This window comes from Terrapene carolina, unplaced genomic scaffold, assembly GCF_002925995.2.
Source record: "Terrapene carolina triunguis isolate 2854851 unplaced genomic scaffold, T_m_triunguis-2.0 Scaffold18, whole genome shotgun sequence".
Lineage (NCBI taxonomy): Eukaryota > Metazoa > Chordata > Testudines > Emydidae > Terrapene > Terrapene triunguis.
The window spans coordinates 4,630,426-4,651,651 of NW_020664369.1; the positions used below are offsets into that span (position 1 = coordinate 4,630,426).

At 46.1% G+C, this 21,226-nt stretch overlaps 1 protein-coding gene across 4 annotated transcripts in view; it reads right to left on the bottom strand.

The window, feature by feature from the left end:
* Window positions 1-21,226, bottom strand: part of LOC112103181 (N-alpha-acetyltransferase 16, NatA auxiliary subunit) — an 88,383-nt gene that overhangs the window by 58,096 nt on the left and 9,061 nt on the right. For all 4 annotated transcript variants that reach the window (XM_026654754.2, XM_026654777.2, XM_026654823.2 and 1 more), the window contains exon 2: window positions 18,378-18,462. In XM_026654754.2, coding sequence (XP_026510539.1) covers window positions 18,378-18,462 — 85 coding nt within the window. The remainder of the gene's footprint in view (window positions 1-18,377; window positions 18,463-21,226) is intronic.

Here is a 21,226-nt window from a genome sequence, read left to right on the forward strand (position 1 = left end):
GTAGAGCCTCAGTTATGAACACTGCAGGAATGGAGATGGTTCATAGCTCTGAAATGTTCGTAACTCTGAACAAAATGTTATGATTGTTCTTTCAAAAAGCGTTCTTCCAGTTCCAAATGAGGTGTGTGGTTGACTGGTCAGTTCATCACTCTGGTGTTAGTAACCCTGAGGATCTATTGTATTAACATATGCCAAACAAGTCTGTCCTAAACAAAGGAATGTGCATTCTGCTTAATTTGCATTTAAACAGTAAACAGAGTCATTAAGCTAGAAGGGAAAACAAAGGAAGCTCAAACTGTTGAGAAGAATGCAGCAGGGAACACCTATCGCCAAATATTGTGTGTCTCCTGGTACCTAGCTGGAAATGTTTTTCAAAGGAGGTGTGGCACAGAAACCATAAAAAGGAGGAACAAACACCCCCAGGCCTCATCCTCTCTCTCTGGCCATCAATTCACTGCATCTGAAGGAATAAAGGAAGCAACCGTTGGACTGGAGAAGAGGCCCTGACCTAAAGAGTTCGGTCAGTAAGATTGCTGGAAACGTGGTAAGAACTTTGCTTTGAATTTAACATAATTTGTTAAGTTAGGCATCAGTAGCATTTTATCTTGTAACCATTACTTATACTCACTTAAAATCTCTAAAGAGAGCATTTTAAGTGCAGTGGAAGTAATCAACCTGATTTCAGGCTCCTTCTGCCAGTGCTTGCTGTTGGGTTTTTTTACCCTTTGAAGTTCTCCTGTTTGTCTCTTTGCTGTGGAGCACTATTTTTGGGGGTTGCTGTTCTATTGTTTTATTTAATCCAGTGTGTTTAAACTGAAGTGTCTGGGAAATTCCATTGGGGAGGCAAGTTGTGTGTATATTATTTCTATTACAGAAATAAACAGACCATATATATATCTTGTATACTGCTGCAAAATCCTACTTCAATGCCTCAAAGTGGCGCAGCAGTGACCCTGGCTTGTCTGACAGCGAGGACAGCAGAGTGTATTCTTCAGTAGGTTCAAACATGCTATTAAGGCGTCAGACTACCAACCCAGGGAGAGGACAGCTGTCCTCCTTCTTGAGATTGGGTGCTAGCTAAGCTGAGGATGTAAATGCACCACTGACTGCATAGCCAGCGGGTGGATGAAGAAATGGCAAAAACAACACGAATAAACGGGACCCAACTCCTTGTGTACTCCTCGATCCGTTCTATGAAAGTGGTGGGGAGTTCAGTTGACGAGAGGCTGTTAATCTCAGAGGCCAGAAAAAAGGACTGCCCTCTCAGTGTGCACCTATAACTGCAGGACACTGACGAGAGACGATTCAATCAACCACCTGATGAAGGAGAAGGCAAGGACAGCCTGCGACATCCTTGGTCTCTGCGAAATATGACGAAGAAAGGAGATGGAAGTGAAGTGGAGAGACAAAAGTGTTGGGAAAAGGAAAAGGCGCGAGAACCATTGGAGGAATCTGCTTCATCATCAATAAGGAATGGTGTTCAAAAAATCATCTCCTGCAAATTCAAGTCATAGCACATCAGTGCGCTACACCTCCAACTGAACAAGAACAGCACCCTCAAGATTATTCAGATCATGTTCTCACAAGCACAAGCAAAGATGATGTGGAAGAATTCTATCAAGAGCTTGAGGAAACCCTTGCTCAAAAATCCACATATACAATCGTGATGGGAGATTTCAACACCAAGAGGGAAAGAAGGTGAAAAGTTCATTGGAAGGTATGGCACTGGCGAACAAAAGCCATGAGGAGAGCAACTGGCAACTCTGGCGGAGATGAAAGAAATGTTAATTGGTAACACCTGATTTAAGAAGGCAGCCAAGAGGAGGTGGACATGAATTGCGCCCAATGCAAAGAAGAAGGCGATTGACTACATTCTGATCAATAAGTGGCGCATTGTACACGACATCTTAGTAGTACCATCACATCACTCCGGTAGTTGCTTGCTCAGAGCATGTCTCAACTTCAACGAAAGGGTGGAGAAGAAAGCGCTACAGATGGCGAATCAGAGACAGCAGCCAAAAATATTTGACGAGGCAATCTTGAAAGTGAACATTTTCAAGGAAGACTGGAGTCTTATAGATAACTGCGATGAAGATTATAAAAACTTGACTGATAAGTTGAGGCAATGTGTGAAATTAGCTGAGAAAGAAAGGCCGAAAAGAAGGAAGGGAAGAATCTCGGAGGAAACGCAGAACTTGCTAGAGAAGCGGAGGAATAGGAAGCGAAATGATGGTGACAAACTTGAGTACTCCCCTCCTCTGCAAGTTGATAAGATGACAACTAAAGGAGGACTTTGAGAAGTACCAAAATGAAAGGCTCTTAAAGACGGCTGAAGATCGCAGAAGCCTCAAAATATGCAAAAGGGAATTGACACTGTACAGATCAACAATAATGGCGCTGAAGAACAGGGACGGAAAAACCGGTAATTGACATAACAGAGATGGAAGCGGTGTGCAAAGATTTCTACACCGAACTGTTTGCATCTCAGATAAATGTCCCAGTATGAACAGTTCAGACAACGAGCATGCACTCCCAGTCCTTGTCAGCGAAGTTAGACATTCAGTTCACCAAATGAAGGAAGAAAAAGCCACAGATGGACTGAATCGAAATAAGAGCTGGAGGCCAAGATCTCTGGGAAACCCTTGCTCAGAGGTTTAGCCGTTACTAGAAAATGCAGAAGATACTGTGACGTTGCACTCTATAGGATTTTAGAAAAATATGCTAATGAGTGTAAATATAATGTAACTGGAATATGCTTCATGCAAAAGGTCTCTTGTAAGGTATCATTACAAAGCTGATAATCTACTGAATGTGTTCATTCTGTTTGCATGAATGTATCATTCTTGTACCTGAAACTAGAATTATGAAATAACTAAGGGCCTATTGTAATTATGCAGTCTGGGCCATTAATGGTGGTTTGGAATCTTGATGGCTCCCATTAACCAGGACAATTGACTGTAGATGGCTCTGTTTTACTTGTAAGTCTTCCTGTATACGTCTGTGCTGGCAAGTGGGTAATGAAGTCTTACAGTGACATGTGATCATGTCATCTGAACTGGAATCCATCTTTAACCTGGTGTTTTTCCATTTAGGAGGAGGGGTGGGAACCCAGAGACGGACAAAGGATTCCCGCCTTATGCAAAAGATATATAAGAGGGTGGAACAGAACAAAGGGGGCGGCCATCATGAGAAATGCCCTAGCAACCACCTGAGCTGGAACAAGGGCTGCACCAGGGGAAAGGATTGTGCCGAGACTAGGAAGGTGTCCAGTCTGTGAAAGAAACTTATTGAAACATCTCTGAGGGTGATATTTTATCTGTATTCCGTTTTATTACTGTACTAGGCTTAGACTTGTGTGTTTTATTTTATTTTGCTTGGTAATTCACTTTGTTCTGTCTGTTACTACTTGGAACCACTTAAATCCTATTTCTGTATCTAATAAAATCACTTTTTACTTATTAATTAACCCAGAGTATGTATTAATACCTGGGGGAGTTTGGGGGGGGACGGACCAAACAGCTGTGAATCTCTCTCTATAGAGGGCAAACAATTTATGAGTTTACCCTGTATAAGCCTTATACAGGGTAAAACGGATTTATTTGGGGTTTGGACCCCATTGGGAGTTGGGCATCTGAGGCCTGGTCTACACTACGAGTTTAGGTCGACTTTAGCCGCGTTAAATCGAATTAAGTCTGGACACGTTCACACGACAAACCCCTTTCTTTCGACTTAAAGGGCCCTTTAAACCGGTTTCTTTACTCCACCTCCGACGAGGGGATTAGCGATAAAATCGGCCTTAGGGGGTCGGAATTGGGTTAGTGTGGACGGAATTCGACGTTATTGGCCTCCGGGAGCTATCCCACAGTGCTTCACTGTGACCGCTCTGGACAGCACTCTCAACTCAGATGCACTGGCCAGGTAGACAGGAAAAGCCCCGCGAATGTTTGAATTTCATTTCCTGTTTGCTGAGCATGGAGAGCACAGGTGACCACGCAGAGCTCATCACCACAGGTAACCCTGATGGAGTCCCAGGATCGCAAAAGAGCTCCAGCATGGACAGAACGGGAGGTACGGGATCTGCTCGCCATATGGGGAGATGAATCAGTGCTGGCCGAACTCCGAAGCAGTAAACGAAATGGCAAAATATTAGAAAAGGTCTCCAAGGCCATGAAGGACAGAGGCCATAACAGGGACGCACAGCAGTGCCGCGTTAAAATTAAGGAGCTAAGGCAAACCTACCACAAAGCTAGAGAAGCAAACGGAAGGTCCGGGGCTGAGCCGCAAACATGCCGCTTCTACGCGGAGCTGCATGCCATTCTAGGGGGTGCAGCCACCACTACCCCAACCGTGTGCTATGAGTCCCTCACTGGAGAAACACACAGGGAAGCGGGTTCGGGGTACGAGGAAGAGGAGGATGAAGATAATGTAAATAGCTCACAGCAGCAAGGAAGCGGAGAAACCGGTTTCCCCAACAGCCAGGATATGTTTATCACCCTGGACCTGGAACCAGTAACCCCCGAACTCACCCAAGACCCTGGGGGCACACAGGGGACCTCTGGTGAGTGTACCTTTGTAAATATTACACATGGTTTAAATGCAAGCGTGTTTAATGATTAATGATTAATTTGCCCTGGCAATCGCGGCCAGTACAGCTACTGGAAAAATCTGTTAACGTGTATGGGGATGGAGCGGAAATCCTCCAGGGACATCTCCAGAAAGCTCTCCTTCATGTACTCCCAAAGCCTTTGCAAAAGGTTTCTGAGGAGGGCTGCCTTATCCCATCCGCCATGGTAGGACACTTTACCACGCCAGGCCAGTAGCACGTAGTCTGGAATCATTGCATAACAAAGCATGGCAGTGTATGGTCCCGGTGTTTGCTGGCATGCAGACAACATCCATTCCTTATCGCTCTTTGTTATCCTCAGGAGAGTGATAACATTCACGGTCACCTGGTTGAAATGGGGCAATTTTATTAAGGGGACATTCAGAGGTGCCCCTTCCTGCTCTGCTGAACAGAAATATTCCCCGCTGTTAGCCACGCGGTGGGGGGGAGGGGTGAAGTGATCATCCCAGAGAATTGGGTGTGTGGGGGAGGGGAATTAGTTGGGTTTGTGCTGCATGTTAACCCTGAAACCGCAGCCCCTCCTTTTACATTGCAAACCCATTTTAAATGGCCAACCCAACGGGTGCTTGGTATGGTTAATGAGAGCAGTACTGTTTGAAACCATCCCCACATGTTAAGAAGGTTAAAAAAGCCAAAAGACTGTGTCTTACCATGGCTGCCTGAAAGCTGAAATCTGTGGCCTGGCACTGCGTGAGTGATCTCTCACACCAAACCGGCAGGCCCTCAATATAAGAGGAAAAATGCGACCTTGTAACGAAAGCACATGTGCTGTGTAATGTGAACAGCAAAATTTAACGTGAAAGAGTGTACCCATTGTTCTCTAAAATGTGTCTTTTTTAACCACCTCTCCCTTCTCCTCCACCAGCTGCAAATCTTTCTCCGTCACAGAGGCTAGTGAAGATTCAAAACCGAAAGCGAAGGACGCGTGATGAAATGTTTACAGAACTACAGACTGCCTCCCACGCTGACAGAGCACAGCAGAATGAGTGGAGGCAGTCAATGACTGATTATAGAAAAGCCCAATATGAGCGAGAGGAGAGGTGGCGTGCTGAATCGCGGGCTGAAGATGAGAGGTGGAGTCAGCTTGCACACAGAAGGCAAGAGTCGATGCTCCGGCTGCTGGAGCATCAAACTGATATGCTCCAGCGTATGGTTGAGCTGCAGGAAAGGCAGCAGGAGCACAGACCGCCGCTACAGCCCCTGTGTAACCAACAGCCCTCCTCCTCAAGTCCCATTGCCTCCTCACCCAGACGCCCAAGAACACGGTGGGGGGGCCTCCGGCCACCCAGTCACTCCACCCTAGATGATTTCCCGAGCAATAAGTGCTAAAGTTTTAAACTGCAGTGTGTCCTTTTCCTTCCCTCCTCCCCCACCCATCCCAGGCTACCTTTGCAATTATCCCCCTAGTTGTGTGATAAATTAATAAAGAATGCATGAATGTGAAGTAACAATGACTTTATTGCCTCTCCAAGTGGTGCTTGAAGGGGGGAGGGTAGGGGAGGGTGGGGTGGTTGGTTTACAGGGAAGTAGAGTTAACCGGGTGGGTGGGGGGGCGGAGATTTCATCAAGGAGAAACAAACAGAAGTTTCACACCGTAGCCTGGCCAGTCACAAAACTCGTTTTCAAAGCTTCTCTGATGCGCACCGCACCATGCTGTGCTCCTCTAACCGCCCTGGTGTCTGGCTGCGCGTAATCAGTGGCCAGGCGATTTGCCTCTACCTCCCACCCAGCCATAAATGTCTCCCCCTTACTCTCACAGAGATTGTGGAGCGCACAGCAAGCAGCAATAACAATGGGGATATTCTTTTCGCTAAGGTCTGAGCGAGTCAGTACGCTGCGCCAGCGCACTTTTAAACGCCCAAATTCACATTCCACCACCATTCGGCACTTGCTCAGCCTGTAGTTGAACAGGTCCTGACTCCTGTCCAGGCTGCCTGTGTACGGCTTCATGAGACATGGCATTAAGGGGTAGGCTGGGTCCCCAAGGATCACGATAGGCATTTCAACATCCCCAACGGTTATTTTCTGGTCCGGGAAGAAAGTCCCTTCCTCCAGCTTTCGAAACAGAACAGAATGCCTGAAGACGCGAGCATCATGTACCCTTCCCGGCCAGCCCACGTTGATGTCGGTGAAACGTCCCTTGTGATCCACCAGGGCTTGCAGCAGCATTGAAAAGTACCCCTTGCGGTTTATGTACTCGGTGGCTTGGTGCTCCGGTGACAAGATAGGGATATGGGTTCCGTCTATCGCCCCACCACAGTTTGGGAATCCCATTGCAGCAAAGCCATCCACTATGGCCTGCACGTTTCCCAGAGTCACTACCCTTGATATCACCAGGTCTCTCATAGCCCTGGCAACTTGGATCACAGCAGCCCCCACAGTAGATTTGCCCACTCCAAATTGATTCCCGACTGACCGGTAGCTGTCTGGCGTTGCAAGCTTCCACAGGGCTATCGCCACTCGCTTCTCAACTGTGAGGGCTGCTCTCATCCTGGTATTCTGGCGCTTCAGGGCAGGGGAAAGCAAGTCACAAAGTTCCATGAAAGTGCCCTTACGCATGCGAAAGTTTCGCAGCCACTGGGCATCGTCCCAGACCTGCAACACGATGCGGTCCCACCAGTCTGTGCTTGTTTCCCGGGCCCAGAATCAGCATTCCACGGCATCAACCTGCCCCAGGAACACCATGATTTCCACATTGCTGGGGCCTGTGCCTTGTGAGAGGTCTAGGTCCATGTCCATTTCCTCACCACTCTCGTCGCCGCGCTGCAATCGCCTCCTCCTCGGCTGGTCCTGGTTTTGCTTTGGCAAGTCCTGGCTCTGCATATACTCCAGGACAATGCGCGTGGTGTTCATAGTGCTCATAATTGCCGCGGTGATCTGAGCGGGCTCCATGATCCCAGTGCTAGCTATGGCGACTGGTCTGAAAAAAGGCGCGAAACTAGTATCTGACAGACCAGGGGAAGGAGGAAGGGAGGGAGGGGCGAGTGACGACATGGCGTACAGGGAATTAAATTCAAGAAAGGTGGCTTTGCATCAGGGAGAAACACAAACAACTGTCACACAGAATGGACCCGCCCCAGAGATTTAACTCAAAAGCCTGGGTTTAGCAGGCCATTGATTTGATGGAGGGAGGGGGGAAGGAAATGAATACAGAACAAATCTATTTTTTACATCTTAAGACGACGGTGCAGCATGACTAATAGCCCTCGGCATTTTCTGGGTGCTTGGCAGCAAATACTGAGCGCTTGGCAGTTAGCCTTCAGGCCTATTGCACGATCTGCTGCTCAGGGAAGACTCTGCTAACGTGCGATGAGCCAACAGGGCGCGTGGCAGAAAATGGCATACTACGACTGATAACCATCATCATCAAGACAGTTCCATAGGGCTGACCTCCAAAGAGATGGGAAGATTTTATTGTATAAAGACATGGCCACACATGGAGAAGGAAGGCCAGGATGTGAGAAGAATAGAAGATGTGTTGTGATAGGCGCCATCTATATGAGGGCTGATCGATCAAGGTGATCAAGGCCACAGCTTGTATTGTCCAGGAGAGGGCTGGGCAGTACAGCACATACATTTCTGGGGGGGGGGGAAATCGAAGACTGCGGGTATGCTGGAATCACCCTGCAGTATAACAAAAGCTGGTGGGAGCCAGCATGTAATCAAGAAAATATGTACTAAATAAATATGTAACATGTGGCTGACAGGCTGCACTTGCACACACTCAGCATGTGGCTTGCATGCTGGAAGGCTGTCTGTGAGCAGCGGAGGCGGAGGGGGGGAGAAGAGCTCCTTCAGCAAGGCATTGAGAGGCATCGGAGCCTGCAGGGCAAGGGCGACATAGCTGCTCATTACTCTGGATTGTCACAGGTGACACAGATGCAAGATGCTTTGAATTTAATTCAGTAACAAGTTAATCAGTGCACTGAGACTAGTTTAGATCAGGACGGAGGCTTAACAGTGCTCAGCACTGCATTACAGAAGTGATTTGATTCCTGGCCGCTTTGTATTTTCTATTTGTCCTTCTGCAAGCAAACAAAAAGACATTTGACTTGCTTTGATGCAGTTAAGATTAAGTGACCTGAAGCAATTTTTACAAGAGGTTATAGTAATGTATTTATGCTCTAGATAATTAGGGCAAGAAGAATGGTCTTATAATTAAAGCATGGGATCAGAAGCTGGAAGCAGGGTGTATTTAAAACGTGATTTAATCACTAGTCAGGAAGACTCGATTTAATCATGGATTTCTACATAAAAGTGTATTCTTGTTGGTTGTTATAACCTTAATATATATTCTTCACAACTAAGAAACAGATGGAGGTTTTATTTTTAGAAGGTACACACTATACATTTTTAAAGTGATTTATTTTGAACTCTTTTCAGATTAGTTTTATGGCTATATCAGAAAATGAATGATTGTTTGGTTATTTCATTTGCCAAACGGTAACTAAAGCAGATATTTATGAAGTCACTGGGAAGTGAACTATCGCCAATTCAACAGGTTAATCATTACTATTTGGAGGATTTTCTTGCCAGGCTGTATTAGGAGAACATCACCAGACAGACATTTAAATTGTTTTATTTAACTAAAACAATAACGTTATGTATTCTGGATTTTTCTTCAACAGCAAACATAACATTTTAATAAGACAAACATGAATTTTTGAATTTAGTTAAACATTCACATTTTTTAAAATCAGGTTTGTTTCTGTTAAAATTGTTTTTAACTAAAATACTTAATGAATTTTCTTAAAAAAACAAACAAAAATTAAATCAACTATGTCAGCTAGGTCAACATGAGAAACTTAAAATATTGGCTTCTGCAGCTAACTCAGCCGTCTTCACCTTCATTTCCCTGTTTGGACTAATTCATTCCAAATGGAGAAATCATTTGGGACCTGAAAAAAAGTAGGAAAGCTTGTTTTTCTTTTCCAGATTATGAACAAAGGAAGAAAATATTCTTTCTACCAGCAGAAGAAGCTACTGCTGTTAAAAGTGAGATCACTTCAACAGTCTCTGAATCTAAGTGCTTAAATGACTTCCACCAGTTCACTGGTGTGACTTTCTTTAAAACATCAGCAGCAAACATATTTCTTGAATGGTTCTTATTCCCAAACTGGGTCTCCTTTACAGCCTGCTGCATTTATAGGTTTTCCCTTCTAGTGAGAGAATGGTATGGTAGATCTCAAATCAATGAAGGCTACACTAAGGGCTGGTCTACACTCAGCCGCTAGTTCGGCGGCTGGGGATCGAAGTTCCAGGTTTGACTTATCGCGTCTGGTCTGGACGCGATAAGTCGAACCACGAAGTGCTCGCCGTCGACTGCGGTACTCCAGCTCAGCGAGAGGAGTACCGCGAAGTCGACGGGGAGCCTGCCTGCCGCGTGTGGACCGCGTCTGAACCGCGGTAAGTTCGAACTAAGGTATGTCGAATTCAGCTACGTTATTAACGTAGCTGAATTTGCGTACCTTAGTTCGAATTGGGGGGTTAGTGTGGACCAGGCTTCAGAAAGACCTCAAGACTTCTAAAATATGCTGCTCAAACAGTTTCACTTTTGTTTCTGCCGCCTGTCCCTCCCTTCTCACATTTATCTCCAGACTTCTTCTCCTTGTCCAAATTTATTCTGCCCCCAACAATCTTCTATTCACTGAACTTTTTGAAACTTTATATTTTTAGAGAGAGGTAAGGGATTGACTTTGTACACAAATTTGCAGAGGGACAATAGGGTTGAGGTCTGTTATTTCTCACCTTAATATATTATTTATTTAAAAACATTTTTGCTGTTAACAAGCATGTTATCTGAAAACACAAATCCACAGTTTGAGAACTGCAAAACTAAGCATCTCTGATGGTATCTTCTAGACTGAGCCCCACTGGATAGATAGAAAGATTAACCTAAATAATCTATACAGAAGCCCCTGGAACCTCATAAGATTGGGTCCCTAATCCATGAACTATTGGAACTCATTTACAAAACTTTCCTTAAACATTACATGAATATATTTTCTGATACTATAGAATTAGAATTTATAATCCCTATTCCATGATGAGAGATCGTTGAGCTATAATTTATCTTAATTAAAACTACCTTTAGATAAGTTTTTTCCTCAGAAAGCATTTTATCAAAAAATGCGATTTAAATTAAAAAAAAAAATTTTTTTTTTTTTTTTAAATCATTGATTTTTATCCACCCTGGCAGGAAGACCTTTATGACCTACAGAGACAGTTGTACTATTCTAGGATACTGGTTTTCAACCTTTTTTCATTTGCAGACACCTAAAAAAATTTCAAATGGAGGTGCAGAAACCTTTGAAAGTCTTAGACAGTCTGTGAACCTTCAGGTTCACGGACCACAGGCTGGGGGAAAAAACCCAGTTACTTACCTTCTGTAATCGTTGTTCTTCAAGATGTGTTGCACATGTCCATTCCAATGTAGGTGTGTGCGCACTCCAAGCACAGCTGCCAGAAAATTTTCCCTCAGTAATATCTGTCAGGTCATCTCTGGCACAGTGTGTCCATAGCACTGGTATAAAGGACCCCACCGACCCCAATCCCCTCAGTTCCCCTTTTACCAGAGTTGGCCAGAAAGAAGGTAGGAAGGCCGGTCTTGGAATGGACATGTGCAACACATCTCAAAGAACAATTACGGAAGGTAAGTAACTGTTTTTCCTTCTTTGGAGTGCTTGCACATGTCCATTCCAATTTAGGCGACTCCCATGCAGCTGTACAGGTGGCGGGCTTGGAGTTCATTGACATGCTGACGGCAACACAGCTCGACCAAATCGAGTATCATCCCTAGCCTGCTGAGTGATGGCGTAATGAAAAGCAAATGCGTAAACTGACAACCAAGTCACTGCTCTGCAAAGGTCCTCAATAGGGACCTGTGCTAGAAACGCCGCTGAAAATGCTTGCATCCTTGTGGAATAAGCAGTAAAGAGGGGGGGGGTGGGAACACCCACCAGTTCATTACACGTGCAGATACATGACGTGATCCACGATGAAATTCTTTGAGCTGAGATAGGGAGACTTTCATCCTATCTGCAACCGCTAAGAACAGCTCAGTAGATTTCCGGAACTGTTTGGTCCTTTCTATGTCGAAAGGCAGTGCATAACTAGCATCCAATGAGCGGATGATCTGCTCTTCTCCGTTAGCATGTGGTTTCGGACAGAAAACTAGAAGGAAGATAGCTTGATTGCTATGAAATTGGGAGACCACCTTTGGAAGGAAAGTTGGGTGAGAACGCAACTGCACCTTATTCTTAAAGAATACCATGTATGGTGGCTCCGAAGTGCGGGTACAGATTTCCGAAACCCTTCTGGTCTAAGTAACGGCCACTAAGGCGGCCACCTTCCAGGAGAGTTATAGCAGCAAGCAAGATGCCAGCAGCTCAAACGAGGGGCTCGTAAGCTTAGATAAAACCAGGTCAAGATCCCAGAGCGGGACCCGCTGTTGTACCTGGGGGAACAACTTCTCAAGGCCCTTAAGGAAACGGTTAGCAATATTGCTTGAAAAAATGGATTGGCCATTCACCCAAGGGTGAAAAGTAGAGACCGCTGCCAGGTGGACTCTAATGGACGACACGGTTAAACCTTGCTATTTTAAGTGTTGTAAATACTCTAGAATGAACGGCAGTGACAATCGCGTAGACGAAACACTTCTGAGAAGATGAGCTAGAGAACCGCTTCCATTTTGCCAGTTAAGTGGCCCTGGCAGAGGGCTTTCTGCTTCCTAATAGAATCTCATGGACCTGCTCCAAGCAGGCTAGTTCTGCAAGGTTTAGCCATGGAGCTTCTGGGCCATCAGGTAGAGAGATCCAAGGTTCAAGTGGAGCAGACAATGACTATGGTCCTCAGAGATCAGTGGGACTGGTAACATTACTGAGAGGTCCAGCAAAGTGGCGAACCAATGCTGTTGGGGCCAAGCCAGAGCTATCAGAATGACCCACGCTCAGTCCAGCTTGATCTTCAGCAGGACCTTGTGCACAAGCAGAATAGGAGGGTGACCCATCCATGGAAGAACAAAAGCATCTGAGTGTGACCCGAAGCTATGACCCAGAAAGCAGAACTGGTGACACTTCCTGTTGTGTCTTGTCACAAATTGATTTGGGGAGTCCCAGACTGCTGGAAAACAAGCTTCATGACATCTAGGTGAAGGGACCATTCATGCAAATCTGAGTAGGATCTGCTGAGGTGATCTGCTAACTCCTTTTGTGCTTCTGGTATGTAGGAGGCCTCTAGGTGAATCAAGTGGGCTAAGCAAAGATCCCACAACTGAACTGCCTCCCTGCTCTATATCATGATATAGAACAGGGATATAGAACATGGCTGTCGTGTTGTATGTTAGAACAGATACATTTGTGCCTGTAACATGAGGCTGAAATGCCTGACAAGCCAGGCGGACTGTCCTGAGCTCCTTAACAGTGATGTGTAGAGACAGCTCTTCCGGGGACCAAAGGCCTTGAGTTCTGAGAGGACCCAAGTGAGGTCCCCAGCCTACTGCTGATGCATCTAAGACTGGGGACAGCTATGGGCAGGACCATGAATCATAGAATAGCAGGGTTGAAAGGGACCTCAGGAGGTCATCTAGTCCAACCCCCCGCTCAAAGCAGGACCAATTCCCAACTAAATCATCCCAGCCAGGGCTTTGTCAAGCCTGAGCTTAAAAACCTCTAAGGAAGGAGATTCCACTACCTCCCTAGGTAATCCATTCCAGTGCTTCATCACCCTCCTAGTGAAAAAGTTTTTCCTAATATCCAACCTAAACCTCCCCCACCGCAACTTGAGACCATTACTCCTTGTTCTGTCATCAGGTACCACTGAGAACAGTCTAGATCCATCCCCTTTGGAACCCCCTTTCAGGTACTTGAAAGCAGCTATCAAATCCCCCCTCATTCTTCTCTTCTGCAGACTAAACAATCCCAGTTCCCTCAGCCTCTCCTCATAAGTCATGTGCTCCAGCCCCCTAATCATTTTTGTTGCTCTCCACTGGACTCTTTCCAATTTTTCCACATCCTTCTTGTAGTGTGGGGCCCAAAACTGGACACACTACTCCAGATGAGGCCTCACCAATGTCGAATAGAGGGGAATGATCACGTCCCTCGATCTGCTGGCAATGCCCCTACTTATACAGCCCAAAATGCCGTTGGCCTTCTTGGCAACAAGGGCACACTGTTGACTCATATCCAGCTTCTCGTCCACTGTAACCCTTAGGTCCTTTTCTGCAGAACTGCTTCCTAGCCATTCGGTCCCTAGTCTGTAACAGTGAATGGGATTCTTCCATCCTAATTGCAGGTAGCTACACTGAAACCAGCGACGCCTGGAGTGTTCTAAAGTGTAGCCTCGGGTACTGCACTAAATAAGTACATGCAGCCGTATGACTCAAGAGTCTCAGGCAACTCCAAGCCGTCGTCATCAGGTGATCCTTGAAGTAGACTATGAGCACCATAATTACTTGAGAGCGCCCTTCTGGGAGAAAGGCTCTGGCTTGGACAGAGTCGAGCACCGCCCCGGATAAATTCTATCCTCGGTACCAGAGTAAGGGTAGATTTCTGCATATTTATAAGTAAACCCATGTCCCGGAAGGTCGACTGGATGAGTTGTATGCTGGACTCCACTTGAGCCCTGGTCTGTTCTCTGACCAGCCCCTTGCCTCCTCAAGAAGGCCACTACAACCGCCATGCACTTTGTAAATACTCATGGGGCAGCCGACAGGCCAAAGGGGAGAACGGCGAATTGGTATTGCATGTGATCCATGACAATCTGAGGAACCTTCTGTGTCCCTGAAAAATCAAGATGTGAAAATAGGCGTCTCTCAAATCGAGGGGGGCATACGTGTTCCCTGGACCCAGGGAGGGGATGATGGAAGCCCAGGAGACCATGCAGAACTTCAGCTTCTTGAGGTAACTTAAGTTGGCACAGCTTGAAGATAGGTCTGAGACCTCCCTTGGCTTTTGGGATTAGGAAATAATGGGAACAGAACCCCAACCCCTTAGATTCCGTGGATCCTTTTCCACGGCTCACACCCATAGGAGTGACTGTACCTCCTGGGCCAGAAGTTGCTCGTCAGAGGGGTCCCTGAAGAGGGACCAGGGAGGATGGGGGTGTAAGAATTGAACTGGATGGTATCTCTCACTTCCACCATGCTTGGAACCCAACGGTCCAATATGGGACCATGCCCAGAGGAAGTGGGACAAGTGGTCTGCAAAACAAAGGGTAAGCTGGATCCGAGGTTTCTAACATGGGTAAGGCATCCTTGAGCACCCCATCAAAATGCCTGCTTAGAGTATCCCAAATGTGTGGGAGGAACAGGCATTGACGTTGAGGACGACATGGGTGAAGGCCTATACCTGAAGCCCTTACTCCTCTTCCTCTGATCCACCAGCTCGGCAGGACTAAGGAAGGATCAGGAGGATTGCTGGGGCTTATAATGCTTTCTCGAAGTCACCAACGTGTATAAGCCCAGGGACTTCAGAGTAGCCCTGGAATCCTTGAGGCCATCGAGCTTGGAGTCTGTCTGCTCTGAGAAGAGCTAAGTGCCCTCAAAGGGATGGTCCTGGAGGCTCTCCTGAACCTCATGTGGGAGGCCCAAGGATCGGAACCAAGAACTCCTATGCATGACCTCTGCATAGGCCATGGACCAGGCAGCCAAATCCACAGCATCCAGGATGGTTTGCAAGCAAGTCCTTGCTATCAATTTCCCCTCCTCAACCAAAGAGAACTCCCTTCTGGCTTCTTTGGGCAATGAATCTTTAAACTTTAACACAGAGTCCCATGTGTTAAAGTCAAATCTTCTCAGGAACTCTTGCTGCTTAGTGATCCTGAGCTGCAAACCCCCAGTCGAGTAGACCTTCCTCCCAAACAGGTCTACTCCTTTGCTTTGGGGGTCCCTCCTTATAGCCCCTGCTGCTCTCGCTCACTGGCAGCAGAGACCACCAAGCATGCTGGGGGGTGAGGGGGGGGGGGGAAAATGGGTATACAAAAATTCATATCCCTGAGCTGGGACAAAATACTTCTTCTCGGCCTTCTTGGCCATGGGAGGCAGGCATGCCGGGGTCTGCCACAGGGCCTTTATTGGGTCCATGATGGCCTTGTTGAGAGGAAGGAGCATTCTTGACAGGCCCGCCGCAGTCAAGATGTCCACCAAAGAGTAAGAGGACTGCTTAACCTCCTCCACCTGAATGCCCAGGTTTTGAGCCACTCTCTTGTGACTCTCCTGATGGGCCTCAGTTGTTGTGGGAGGGGGATAAAGTCTGCTCCTGCCACAACCTCATCAGGGGAAGAAGATGAGGAAGCGGCCTGAACTAGCAGGAGGCACTGATCCTAGCCTTCAGCACAGGCCAGGTCCTGTGGCGTTGGCTCCTGGTACTCAGCACCAGCCTCAGGAACCCCTGGATTGGACTCTGATTAAACAAGCGGCAGCACTCTTCCCTCAGAGGCCAACAAATAGAAGCGCCTGACCAAGGACCCTGCATTGGGGAAAATGCCCATGAGTTCCAGAAGGGCCACTGCACAGGCACCTGCTACTGGCTAGAAGGCCAAGCAGTCGACAGCATGTCCTGGCCCATCGCCAGGTAGTGACGACCTGCATACCGGGGCTGGCTCCTGGAGCAGGAGACATACGACCCCACCTCTGACTCTGAGGAGGAGTCGTCTCTGTCCGGAGACCATGAAGAAGCGGTTCCCACCAGTGCCAGTGACCAGTGCCAGCATGGAGAAGATCAGGACAGGGCCATCATGGCCAGTTTCCCTTTAGAGGGTACCGAGGGGCTCGGTATCAAGCTGCAAACAATAGCCGCAGTCTCTTCTGCACCCTGGTACAGACACCACTGACTGTTGTACTACCAGTGACATCAGCACCAATAGTGAGAGTAAGTCTCTAGCCTCAGCAAAAGCCTCCGGCATGGGTGGCACCGCCAAAGTGCCTGTACCATGCTGCCCCTCTGGTACAGATGGATCGTCCAGTGCTGGGCTCAACAGTGCTTGCAAAGGAGCTGGAGTTAACTGTGCCAGCTGAGCTGCTGGAGCCCGGAGTGGCCCAACGTGGGTTGCACTTTGCTCTAGTCTCCATGCCTGGCCATCTTCAGGGTTGGGGAACATCCTCACTTGGCAGGCATCGTCTTTGTTTTTTCCTTGGCACTGGAGATGGTGAACAGTGCCAAGATTCCCAGACAGTGGCAGGCATGCGCCTCACCGACACCGAGGTGCTCAGTGCGGAGTCTGAATGGCCCAGGTCCGAGGGAGGTCTGAGTGCTGCTTCCATCAAAATGGACTTCAGCCTAGCATCCTGATCCTTTTTAGTACGGGGTTTGAAGTCCCTGCAAATCTTGCAGCGCTTCCAAACGTGAGTTTTCACTAAGCACTTAAGGCAACCGGACTGCGGGTCATTCAGAGGTATAGCCATTCTGCAGGAGGCATATGGCTTAAAGCCCGGTAACCGAGGCAGGCCTTGGTACCAGAGTGGAGAAAACGCTGCTGATAATGGAGGAAAACTAACTCTAAAAGAAACTTAACCAACTATGAACAAGAATTATGTACAGAAATACAGAGAAAAAGTCCACAGAGGAAGACTTGCAAGAGCCAGCATAGACTATTTCCAGCGACCGTCATGGGCGGTAAGAAGGAACTGAGGGGGCATGGGGTCAGCAGCGCCCTTTATACTGGCGCTACGGATGTGCAGCCCCAGAGGGTGCCAGAGCCAACCCATCAGATCCCACCAAGGGAAAATTTTCCAGTAATTGTGCTCAGGGCGCGCGTGCACACACACACACACACACACCCCTACATTGGAATGGACATGTACAAGTACTCAAAGAACCATCACCATGCTGTGGTAACGATAACTTTTCGCTCAACATAGTCTGCAACTTCCAGGGGTCCATGGACCACAGGTTGAAGACCACTGTTCTAGGACAATGAAAATCACAATCAGTGAAAAGAAGAAACCTGAGAACCAGTAAGAAGAGAGACCTAGAGTGGCAACCATGGACAGGAAATAAAGAAACAAATTTATAATGAGAGATTACTATAAAAGACAGGTGTGATTTTGTGCTTCAAATACAAATGCATCATGCCATGGAGCTGGGAAGACAACAGATCTCTCTGTAAACCTTTGCTGTGACTGAGACAGGAATAATGCATTTAGGACTGCACACCAAGTTACATGGAAGATGCTGTCACATTTGAGGGAGTTTAGGGAACAAAATTTATCACTAGGAGGAGCTGAGATGATGGAAAATAAAAAAATATACATATATACGCAAAGACAACTGGGACACGGATATAACAGCAGGCTGCAAATATTGAAGGGTGTAAGTACTTAAAAGAAATGTATTTATTTGGGTGGGTTTAACGGTACTAATAGCCTAAAACGAAGAAAAGGAAAAGTTGCGTTGAATTTTAGGGGATCATGGGGGGGGAGGAGGGAGAAAAGAACAGTGTTCTTTCTCAAGGCAAACAGGAGAAGTTCCATCATGTAGTACACCTACAATTACAGAATTTTCCTACTGTGTGGAATTATTGAGCTATGACAGGCATGGAGCAGATGAACCAACATATCTTCTACACCTCTAGTTTCTACATGCCAAAATGCATGCCAAAAACATGGACTTTTAGGTTCCGCCTTTCATGTCATAATTCATGGTATCAGTAATACAATGCTTAATTAAGGAATATAACTAAATACAAGCAGTGATGTTATAACTTACAGCAGGGGAAAAATAAGAATAAGAATAAGTCTTTCAAGCCATGCAATTACCTCCATGTTCAGCAAACTTCGGGTTGGAGAGGATCATCTTGCAAAACTTGAGCCCATTTTTGTATTGTTTTTGTTCGTAACATTTCTAGAAAAAAAAAAAGAGGGTCAGATTATACTACTGAAAGTGCTTTTAAAACAGAGTAGTCCATCAGAATAGACTAATACAAAATAATCCATCAGATCCTTCAGTGACAAAACACCGATCAGACCACTAATTAAAATTCTGTTTAATTCTGCTCCCTTGACACTTTGTACGTTGTTTCTCTTAGATAGTCAGGTTAGTGCCTGCATATGTGTTTGGACATTGCATATCATTAAGGATGCTGCCAGAATACAAAATAGGTTTTTGGAAAGTAATATGATCGGGTGTAGCTACAGTATTCCCATGGGTACAGGAACGGCAAGTAGGAGTGTGGATGGATTTTGATGTGGAAGAGAGTTTATAGATTCCCAATTATTCACTGACAAAAAACATCATTAACAAAGAGTTAATGCTACCTAGTAGTATCTTGTGCCCTTCTAGAACACTTAGTTAATCAAAACACAAACTTCTGAAAGCCAGGAAACAGAGTTCAAATATAGATGGTGATGCAACCTTAACTCTGCCCCCTTAGAGCTGGCAATAACTACCAAGAATTACTGCAGCTGCATCCAGTGTGTTAGGTGGAGTTATGCCGAATGGTAGAGGCATTAGCTAATCACAGGTCTTCTAAACAGCACTGTGATGGAGGGACCATGCCTCTCTGGAGGGCACTGAGCTTTTCTCCTGAACCCCAGGTGAGAGATCAAAGGAAAAAGCTGCACGTTACCTTGAGAGAACCAATATGCCTCATTTCAATGCTATGATGTTTGTTGTGCCAGTAGCGGGCCAACAGGGGTCTTCTTGCCATGGGGACTGTAGACAGATGGGTTAGAGATGAGTGTTGTCTGCTTAACGATGGGCAAGTGAAAGTATAATGCTAAGTGGCATCATGCACATAAGGGCAAAGAGGCTGTAAAATTTAGTAGTAGCTATGGTATTCATTCTGTGGAGTAGGCTAATTATTTAAGCGTAGGACAGGTGTAAGTAGCTCCTGTTCAGAACAATGCAGAGGCAGAGTGCAAGTATGGGTGTACTGAAGCAACACAGAGCGGGCAGAGTCATGATTGTGTGGGCATGTACCTTCATTTTATTTCCTGGGAAGATGCACAGGGATCCGGGGGGAGGGGGGCAGTTCTCTTTGCAGGGATGATGGGATCAGGGACAACTGTTGAGTGGGATAGTTACTGCCTGAAAACTACCACTCTTGCATATCCTGGAAATGCATCCCACTGGTCACCTCAGGGTGAACACGATGGTAGAACAATACTGCTACATTTTGGGAATGTTTCTGTGGGAGTGTGCAGGGGGAAAACAAAGCAGGAAGAGATTCAGGCATTTTAAACAAACACCCTGTTCCTGATTTCAGTTCCACTGATTTTACCTATAATAATTATCTCTCAAAAGCCTGGAGTATCAGAAACCAAGAATTCCAGTCTCCAGTTCATATTGATTAACAAAGTCCAAGTCAAGGTTTCCACCATTTAGGATTTGATTAAAGATTGGGCTATCAAAAACCAGTGGGACAAAACTGTATGGCATCCAGCTGTTAACATCCATATTCAGAGGAGCATGAACCAAGGGGGGGGAGAGGGGGGGCGAGTCTCACCAGAGGTACAAGTCCCCTTCCCTTAAAATTGGATTGAATATAGCATGTCCATCTTGTACAAGATCCTGAACAGCAGAAGAATAAAACCAGTTCTGATTTAAGTCACCCCAATGCACCCAAGACTTACTATGTGGAAGGACAGATTTGTTTACTCCACAGTAACATCTGCCAAATTTTAATCTGCGGAATTGTTTCATGTCATAGATAGCCAAAGCTATTTCTACTTGGTGAATGATTTGAGTACTTTGTTTGGAGGAAATTGTGATTTAATGATAAAGAATGTACAGATTTGGATCTGTCTCCATTTGTAAAGGCAGGGCAACATCTTAGGAGGAGGAAACAAATGCTTTACTTTGTGCTGCAACTTGGGCCATGAGTGATGGTCAGTGGAGATGTAATGGACCCACTGCTAATGGGGATTGTCAATGCTTCCCTTAAAGAAGGCAGGCTACCAGCTTCAATTAAAGAAACATTGATACAGTGTATCCTCAAGAATTTATCATCCCATGTCTATATATCCCTGTGGAGTTAGAGGTTAATTATGGTTAAGATCATTCTCAATAGCTAGATGCTTCCAATTTCTTTCACCACAGACCTAAATTGGTGCAAATGTTACTCCTGGTGGAATTCTGTATTATTCATTGAGAGCAACTGGTATCCAAAAAAACAAAACAAAACAAAAAAAAACAAAAAACCACCACCTCAAATTTGATCACGTCATGAAACCTGTCTTGCACATTGAGCAAATGAAATTCACAAACACAATCACAGACAATTTCAAAATCTAATTGAAGAACTGAATGAAGAGGACTCCCCCTGCTTATTTGCCATTTCACTGCGCAGTTTGATGGCTCTTGAGAGGTAAAGTTATTTCCCATTTTTTCAAGCTCCTGGAACCAGTAAAATTATTTATGGAGGAGAAGCACAGAATACACTCCGAGCTTACAGATCCTGGGTGGGTTCTAGATTTGGCATTTCTTGCAGACACGCTGCTGCATTTGGATAAACTAAGAGCGGACTTACAAGGAAAATTCCAGTTGCTGTCTGATCCAGTGCAAAGTGAATTTGCGTTCATGAACCAACCGCAGTTGTTTCACAGACAAATGCTTGAGGGAGAGCTTACGCTTTCCCTCAATGTCACAACTTCAAGCCAGATCAAAA